Below are 10000 nucleotides of genomic sequence, written 5' to 3'. Positions count from 1 at the left end.
CTGACTCCTTTACATGCACTTCTGGCAACGTCATGTACTCATCTCCTGCTCTTTCTGTCCTTCTCTTTACATCGGTCAAACGGGACGCCACTTGGCTGACCGGTTCGCGGAGCACCTCCGAGACATTAGACTCGGCAACGACACCCCGGTCTGGCGCCATTTCCGCTCTACTGGTCATTCAGTACAACACCTTGAGTTTATATTACTATGATCGATACTATAAGGTTGTCCCTAAAGTTCGTAGAAAGTCTTGGAAAATAATGGTCTTTATTTTGAGGAATAATTTTGTTGTTTTTGTTAGTACTTGGCGAGTAAAAATTCAATTTTCGCAAGTGTTTACGAACTTTTGGGACAACCTAATATCATGATTAAAATTAGTTACCGAGTCCTGTGTTGGAGAGTGTTGCTACTGGGCGTTGACCTAAGAGATTTGGCTTTCAGATAGTGACACTAGAAGGTCGAGGGTGGGTGGAATAAAGAAACGATCACTAGCACAGGTGTTAGAGTTCTGTGCGTATAGCATATCGGTAACGTAAATAGGAATAGGTGCGCTGTTGTTACGGCTAGTGGAGAGAGTATTATAAGAAGGAGTGTTGTGTGGGCTTAAGCTAAAGGAATCCATACAGCTGCTACTATTTGTAGTTGTGGCATACAGCTGTTATCCCTATTTGTGGCAGGCTGACCGTACTTAAACAGTAAATACGGATGCAAACCTTGCTACATGGATCTATTTGAAATTTTAAGGAGATCTGACAGTGAATATCTTTAAACACTTTAAGGACATCAAACAGCGTCTACAATAGCCTCCAATCTAGGTCCGATCCAATTTACTTCCTCTCTCACTGACCTCGATCTACCCATTTGTTTCTGAGCCCTCCCAGTCTCATTTCCCCATTACCTTTACCTTTTAAACGCTCTTATTATACTTCTATGTTATGCTATATTGAAGGAAGAACTAATCATTCTATCCGTGGTGTGCCCGGTATTATGCAATAGCGATGACAGTGATACTTAACTCCTAGTAGCACACCCGAGACAGTTCGTTTCCATTTTCTACTAATTATTTACTGCTGACACCAACATACAGTTTTGCGGGCAGCGCTCGTGATAGACTGGATAGAATACATTATCCCAACCTCGTACCCGCGACTTATCATCTTGGGTTGCTTCACCTGATTCACACAAAAATCTTTATACCATCCAATATTGATATCATCGCCACCCGTTTAACATTCCATAGTTAATCATTAGACTACTCCCTATCACTGGCCTTCCTGATTCCGATCTGCTATTTACTCTAATCCCTTACTAGGTTTAATTCATTATATAACACCATCTTGCTTTAAGTTTTTAAACTCCTTATTGATAGGTAGCACTCCACAGAATACCCCCTACATTTCTATGTTTCTCTATCCCCCTTCCCTGGTCATTTGCCACTAGCGAGATATTCCTATACCCCAACCCTTTACCTGTTCGGCTCGTATGCTTTTATATTTATTTTAGATTTATTTTTTCTGCACCCTTACGTTTGATTTTATCTTCTTTTTTCTCCTTATCCTTACTGTTTGGTGACCCCCTCCTTACTTACCACAACTCATAACCTAATATCATAAATTCCTCCTACAACCCACTCCAGTCTACCTGTGATCTAGTCTCGCAGGCTCCTTCTCTTCCGAGTCACTGACCTTAGACATCAAATTACACACTTTCAAGAACTACATTCTTAACCTGAACTGGCAACATAATAATTGTTCATTCTACCATTTAATAGTTGGCATCGGCAGACACAGCCCGGCTGTATTCTTGAATATTCTTATGTTTCCTAAACTTTCTGCTCATCTGATGATTACGGCTTTTTATAATGATATAATGTTTCGATTTTTCCATTAAAAACTTACTTAAGAAACAGCTGTAATGAGCTGACAATTATCCATCGTCTGTTATTATTCATTTGATTATACACGCGCGCGCGCACGCATATATATTGGGTGCAGTTGATAGAACTTCCCAGCCTGTAGAGTTTCTCTCAAACTAGCAATGTCCTATTCCAGATAGCACTTCCAGATAACACGGATTTCTGGAAATTATCCATGGGCCCAGACTTAAAGTCTTTCAGAAGAGACCAGCCAGTTGATTTTCGTCAACACTCTGAGATTCCTCAAGAGGATTGGTACTTTTCGCTGCCACTAATCCTCTAAACAATGCCAGTTTAGAATTTCTGTTGACAATTTTGCCCAACTGATAGAGGGCAGTGAGTGCTTAACAACATTCCAGATGCCCTTTCTTGGTCTTTGCTCAACCCAGGATTACAACTCTGTCAGAGAAAAGCTGGGCAAAAATACATCTACCAAATGATGACCTCCGCCTGTTCCTCATCAAGGAATTACTGGAGGATGTAACCACAGCGCATGTCTGTACAGCCATGTCTTCCAACTAGTGGGTGTTGATAGTAGATGGACCATCGGACCAGTAGACTGTGTCCCTTCCACAAAACATGAGAAGCAGTGAAATCCTAGTAGTTTGAATAGCCGACCACTCTATATTGTGGACACTCTATGCTATCCTTATGTGCTGGTCAGCAAAATACTGTTTCTAGTCAGTACCTGTCAGACAGCTTGAAACCTCAAAACAGGTTTGCAAGGCTTTTGCGCTCCCTATCATAATAACGAATTCCACAATGTCCAAGCATGCATCCAAGATGTCATCCCAATCACAGAATCATATATCAGGCGTGGGGGTTTGTACAAACAATACAATTAACGTTATTGACATAGGGGTTACAACATATATGGGGCCAGACATACAAAGTTATATAAAACAGATGTCTAATACCTTACTCAATACATATATATTCCTGGACCCCATACTGCAGATTTCCTCAGCAAAATCAGGATAGCTATGTCCCGTCTGAGGAATGAACCCTGCAAGGTAGGGTGGCTGTTGCAGTGAGTGTCAATGGCCATTCCCCACAGCAATGCCTTTGCAATAATATCTGTGAGGTGTAGGTGAACATGCCATTTGGTCGGAGGTGTACAACGCATTACTCCCCACCCCAATCTTCTGCTGCTTAATCTTCCACTTCCTTTTTCTTTCCTTAGTGAAGTAGTTATGGGTGTTTTTCTTTGATAATTTAATTTTTTACGCTTTTAATATAATATACGTTTCTTATATTCCTGTAAAAATATGTTAATAAAATTGCAATCCGTTGTTAAAAAAATGAAAACGAATGGCTTAAATTCAAATCCAGTAAAAGCAATGATAATACTTTCTCTATTACTGCTATGAAAGTCCATTCACCCATAGAAATAAAATGCATATAAAAGTGTCACAAAATATGCAGAGAATAATATAAAAACGAGACGACTACGATTCACAGGTGCCATTTATATGTCACTAGCAGCAGTCACGACGATTCACGGGAGCCCTTTACGTCTTGGCTGGTCAGCCATGGCCCCCTTCACCTGTGAAATCCCATGTTGCTGTTATGGACCCCAAATCCTCAAAACGATTTCCTTATTTTCGGTCACTTCACTCTTGTAAAATTAATAATTGCCAAATTTTCACCATCAAATAATAATAATAATATTAATAATAATAATAATAATAATAATAATAATAATAATAATAATAATAATAATAATAATAATAATAATTAAAGAACTGAAAACCACAGAGCTCAAAATGGACCACCGACCATACCTCCCAAGAATCAAAATAAACGAAATAACAACACCTATTATAAACAGCATAAACCTAGCCGTCACTGAACTGATAGCCACTGAATAAAAAAAAAGTGATATCACTGAGCTAAATAACCTAATATACGCAGCAGCCACTGCAGCCACAAAAGAAGCTGGATACTCACCCAAACCCGCCCAAACAGGAGTACCACCACCCAAACAAACCCTGTGGATAAATAACATCCAAAACAAAATAAAAAAAATTAGTAAAGACCTGTCGATTCTTAATGAAATCAGCAAACAATCAACGCTACTGAGCAACAAAAAGAGAACAAAAATACTCCGCAAATATAACATCACAGAGAAAGATTTGCCTGAAATAAAAGAAAAGCTGAAGCAAGATATCCTTGCCAAAGCACAAAGGATCCGTCGGTACAAGAAACGCCAACGCTTCTTTGAAGAAAACAAAAAGTTCAACTCCAACCCCAAAAAGTTCTACCAAGAACTGGGCAAAAATAAAATAGAAGTCACTGCAGCACCAACGGCAGAAGAATTGGAAGAATTCTGGAGAGAAATATGGTCGGCGAACGAACCACCAAAAAAAAAGGAGTATCAAAATAACAAACTCGGCATCTGAACAACTTTGGACCCCCATAACAACTGAAGAGGTCACCCAGGCACTGCAAAGACTAAGCAACTGGAAGGCACCTGGGCATGACAAGATCCCCAACCTTTGGTTGAAATATCAAACAGGAATGCACAAAAAGCTGGCTGAAAACTTTAACAACGTACTAGCAGAGCCAGAGACAATGCCTGAATGGCTCACGAAGGGGAAAACCATCTTAAATCCCAAATCAAATGAAACAGAAAAACCAGAAAACTACAGACCAATAACCTGCCTCCCTACTATGTTCAAGGCATTTACTGCAGTGATATCACAAAGGCTGAACAAGCACCTGGACGAAAACAAACTGTTCCCAGAAGAGCAGAAAGGATGCCGCAAAGGCTCATATGGCTGTAAAGATCAACTAATGATTAATAAAGCCATAACTGAAGACAGCCACAGAAAGAAGAAAGGCCTCAGTATGGCCTGGATTGACTACAAAAAGGCGTTTGATAGCATCCCCCACATATGGATCCTCGAAACACTAGCCATTAACAAAGTAGCACCAACAATCATAAAATTCATAGAGCACTCTATGAATAAATGGCAAACAGTCCTACACCTCCAAACAAAAGAGGGACTCAAGAAAACCAAAGACATCCCCATTAGAAGAGGAATATTCCAGGGAGACACGCTCTCTCCACTCCTTTTCTGCTTGGCACTGTCACCTCTATCTGATATGCTAAATAGAACTGGATGCGGATATAAATGTTACGGCAAAACGATCAGCCACCTTTTATATATGGATGACCTAAAACTATACGCTGCAAATGACAAACAGCTGGAAACACTATTAAAGACAGTTCATGAATTTACCAAAGAAATAGATATGAAATTTGGATTAGAAAAATGCGCCAAAGTAACCATGAAAAGAGGAAAACTAGTTAAGAGTAACAACATCACACTAGATAAAACCAATGAAATAAAAGAATTAGACCAAAGCCAAACTTACAAATACTTAGGAATCCATGAACTAGATAAGACACAACACACACAAATGAAAGAGAAAATAAAAAAAGAATATTATAGACGAGTTAGATCAATACTAAACACAGAGCTCAATGCTAAAAACAAGATAATAGGTATCAACACTTTAGCTGTCCCAGTTATAAGTTACAGCTACAATATCCTTAACTGGACACGAAATGAACTGACCAAAATAGATAGGAAAACAAGAAAAATAATGACAGGATCTAGGATGCATCACCCAAAATCTGACATAGAAAGACTATATATACAACGTATAGAAGGTGGTAGAGGCCTTATACAGCTGGAAAACTACTATAAAATAACCACCATAGAACTGCAAAAATATCTACTTCAGAAGGAAGGAAAACTGATCCAGATAGCGGCAAAACACGAGCAAAACAAAAAACTGTTCTCAGTATTTAAGGAAGCTGACAAATACAAACAAGAAATCATACCACCTAATAAACATGAAGAAGAAGAAGAAGATGAAGAAACAACAAAAGCTATAAAACAAATGAAATCCAAACTAAAAATAGAACAGCAACGAACCATGATAAAACGAAGGCAAGAAAAGCCCCTTCATGGTAAATACTGGACTAAACTAAACGCAAAAGAAATAGACAAAGAAAAATCCCAGCAATGGTTGAGAAGCTCAGGACTCAAAGCAGAAACAGAGGGATTTTTAATTGCAGCACAAGACCAAAGCCTCCCCACCAGAAATTACCAAAAGCATGTAATGAAAAGAAATATTACAAGTAACTGCAGAATATGTGGAGATGGACAAGAAACAATAAATCATATTATCTCTAGCTGCCCAGTCCTGGCTAAGAAGGAATATATTCACAGACATGACAGAGTTGGAACCTACACACATTGGAAGCTATGCCAACATTATGGAATAACAACAGAAAAAAGATGGTATAGGCACACACCAGAAAAGGTCACAGAAAACGAGAAAGCAACCATACTCTGGGATATGCCGATACACACAGATAGAGAAATTAAGGCCAACAGACCAGATATAGTTGTCAGAGATCATGAAGAAAAAAAATGCTGATGTATCAATACCGGCTGATGACAACGTGTCTTTAAAAGAAATGGAGAAACTCTCAAAATACAAAGACCTGGAAATAGAGGTAACTAGAATGTGGAATCTGAAAACAGAAACAATTCCTATCATAGTAGGTGCATTAGGCATGATAAAAAAATATTCAGACAAATACATAACAAAAACACCAGGACTTACAAACACATATAACATACAGAAAATTGCACTACTAGGCACTGCACACATCCTACGCAGAACACTTTCCATACAATAACCATCAGAGCATCACAACAAATCACAGCACATACCCAAGGCACACAGAGCTGCGCTCGGTAGTGAAGTGAAAGCACGCTATAAAAATAAAACTACTGAATAATAATAATAATAATAATAATAATAATAATAATAATAATAATAATAATAATAATAAATAATAATAATAATAATAATAATAATAATAATAATAATAATAATAATAATAATAATAATAACAACAATAATTGCTAATTTAGGCAGAGTGGCAAGGGCACTGGACGATTCCATTGACACCAGTATTTGTGTGGGGCTTTATTTTATTGACCCTGGAGGGATGAAAGGTAAAGTCGACCTCTGGGATTTGATCTCAGAACATAAACAACTAAAAGTACAGCAAGGCACCTTCTCTGACACTTTAACTCTTTAGCGTTCAGATTACTCTCTCAAATATAATGCAGGTTTATTCACATTGCTTGGAATTAATCCTGGGATTATCTCGTAGCCTCCAGATTTATTCAGCGGTCAAGTGAACCGGTCATCTCTTCAGCTAGACCATTCCTTTAGTGTTCTCTGTGCGTGCTCTCCCAGCACTCTGTGTGGCAGCTTTTAGCACAGTGTGTGCTCTGTCTAAAAGCTCTGCCTTAGGTGCTTGAAATGTGGTGCTTTATTAGCCTAAAATCGGTTCAGAGAGGCCGCTCCAAAAGCTAGAATCTCTGCAGGAGGTCAGCTCTCAGTGGCGTCCCGATTGGTAAGAATTTGTTTTGTTCTAGCCAGTCGTGACATTGGATGTAGTGACTATATTTCTGCCACAATACTAACACCAGTTGTCTAGCGGCGGCAGGGTACAAACACAGAAATATACACATATATAAATATATATCAATACACGCGCGCGCGTGCAAAAAGCTTTTCTCAGTTTCCAAATCAACTGGCAAAATTTTGATCGGCCTAAGACACTTGCTCAATGTGTCAGGCAGCGAGACTTAACCCAGAACCATGCGGTTGTGAAACAATCTTCTTACCAGTCAGCTATGCCTGCTGATTATATATGCCTTGAATGACATTGTAGGGTAGGTGTAAGAGGTCAAATCTGGTCAGTTTGAACATAAACCAGGTTGAACATTCGGGCTGGATATGGCTGGTTTAAACGCTAAAAGGTTAACCACTCTTTCAGACGACCATCTTTAGTTGTTAATAATTTTGGCACAAGGCCGGCAATTACATCAACCCTAATATTTGAATGTTACTTTTATTTTATTAGCCCTAGAGCGATGAAAAATTTTGCTGAGCCCTGAAGAGTGAAAGACAACGTAGACCACAGTGGGATTTGAACTCACTATGTAAAGAACCAGAAGAACCATAAGGAATTTTGTCTGACACAATCTAATGGTTAATATGTTGCACTCATAACTGCAAGGTCATGGTTTCAAATCCCAGATCAGTCAACACATTGTGTTTTTGGTGTAAAATGCTTCCTTTCGTGTTACTCCAGTTTACTAAGATGAAAATAAGTACCAGTAATACATTGGTGGGAGAGATTATCCCTGTAATGGGCTGGTAATCCATTCAGGAGGAGGTTTGTATTTTTAGTCATTGAAAGGTAGGCTATGTCCCTGCCAAATGAACTCATAAGCTCGAGGCAAACCTGACTGGTCCTTAACTGGACTTTACTGGAATTTCATTCTATTGTCTCTATAAAGAATGAAAGGTAAAGGTGACTTTGATGGCATTTGAACTCAGAATGTAAACAACTGTAACTAAATACCACAAATTATTTTGTCCAGTTCCCTAAGAATTCTGCGAATCCACAAATCAAATAATAATCACATCTAACAAAAGGCACAGAAATTTGGGGATTACGGCCTGGGGTTGTTTGAAAGCCTTAAATCTCAGTAGTTGACCCCAGAAGGTTGAACGCCAATGGCTGCAGTCCAATGATTGAAACAAGTAAAAGAGAGAGAAATAAAAATCAAGAATTCTGGAATAAGGGATGAGAGCACCCTTGATTAAATCAATGACACTACATCGTTACTATTTTATTTATAGATGTCTAAAGGGGTTTTTAAAAAGGGAGACAAAAGAGAGAGAGCTCTAATTATAGGGGGTCTCCTGGTAGGGCCTCACTCTTCAAGTCTATAACTAGGTGTCTAGGAAAGAGATTTAGGGCCGTATGGGTGAGATACCTGACGACTCTACCCCATGACCCTTCCATGAATTATGAGCAGAGAATATACAGGGATTATCTCAAAAGGTTGATAAAATCAAGTGTAAAGATTTCAGGTATCGAAAACCCATGATGTGGGTGGGTGTTGGAGTGAGAAAGGTTTTTAACCCAAACAACAAAAGAAAAAAATGTCTCAAGGAATTTTGGATTTGAAGCACCACCATTTGAATCACCCACCTGGAATAAATAATAATACGAAGAAATCATTATAAACTTACCTGTAATCTAAGTCAGGTGCAATAAAAACCATGCTTCCAACTTGTAAACCATCCATAATGGTTGAAGAGAAGAGGAAAGCTAGCATCAGTCTCTGATAAAGTCCACATCCTCCAATTGTGCCAATCACTTCTTCGTAGTCCATGGTGAACAAACCTCTCAGAACAAATGTGTCGTCTGCTTCAAGAAATTTCTAAATGTATCTGCCTCTGGCTATCTCCTTTCATGCATACATACATACATACATATACATATCAGGTATGCAAGTGAGAGTACCTATCGAGTGTAAGTGATGGTATGGGGGAGAGTGGAAGGAATATGAGTGAAAGACTAGCGTTTGAGATTGGGTGTTGTATGCAAGTGAGAGAGGGAAGGAAAAAGACAAAGAGAAAAAGAGTGTACGTGGTCAGGTGTGTATGTGTATGTATGTGCGTATGTGTGCGAGTTTAAGTAAGTTATAGTACTATGTTGCACTATATGAATGTGTGCAGTGCACAGAATGTATTAATGGGTTTGAGTGTGAGTGTGTATGTATGAGTTTGTGTGTGTGTGTGTATATACACACGCCATTTGGGCTCAACTCTCCTCCCCTCTTCATCTAAACTCCTCCCCTTGCCTCTCTCCCCCACCCTCCTACTTCCTCCCACCCAACTCTCCTCTCTTGCCCCGACTCCTACTTCTCTTCACTCCTACTTCTCTTCATCCCTACTCTCTTTCCCTCTTCTTTCTTACTCTCTTTTTCTCTTCTCTCTTTCTCTCTTCTCTCTTATTCTCTTTCTCTCTTCCCTCTTACTTTTTCACCCTCTCTTTCTCTCTTCTCTCTTACTCTCTTCTCTCCTCCTCTCTCTCCTCACATACCCACCTTCCCCTCTCCCCATAAGCCCACCCACCTTTACACATTTCTACTCCACCTTCCCTATCATTCCCATCCATTCCATCCCCAT

General features: G+C 39.1%; 1 protein-coding gene across 1 annotated transcript in view; it reads right to left on the bottom strand.

The window, feature by feature from the left end:
• LOC115215363 (organic cation transporter protein-like) overlaps window positions 1-10000 on the bottom strand; it is a 243919-nt gene that overhangs the window by 113961 nt on the left and 119958 nt on the right. The window contains exon 2 of the mRNA XM_036506093.1: window positions 9059-9212. Within this exon, the coding sequence (XP_036361986.1) occupies window positions 9059-9201 (143 nt within the window). The 5' untranslated portion in view covers window positions 9202-9212. The remainder of the gene's footprint in view (window positions 1-9058; window positions 9213-10000) is intronic.

This window comes from Octopus sinensis, linkage group LG9 (genome assembly GCF_006345805.1).
Source record: "Octopus sinensis linkage group LG9, ASM634580v1, whole genome shotgun sequence".
Lineage (NCBI taxonomy): Eukaryota > Metazoa > Mollusca > Cephalopoda > Octopoda > Octopodidae > Octopus > Octopus sinensis.
The sequence above is the reverse complement of the archived record's forward strand: the minus strand, read 5'-3'. Positions and strand labels throughout refer to the sequence as shown.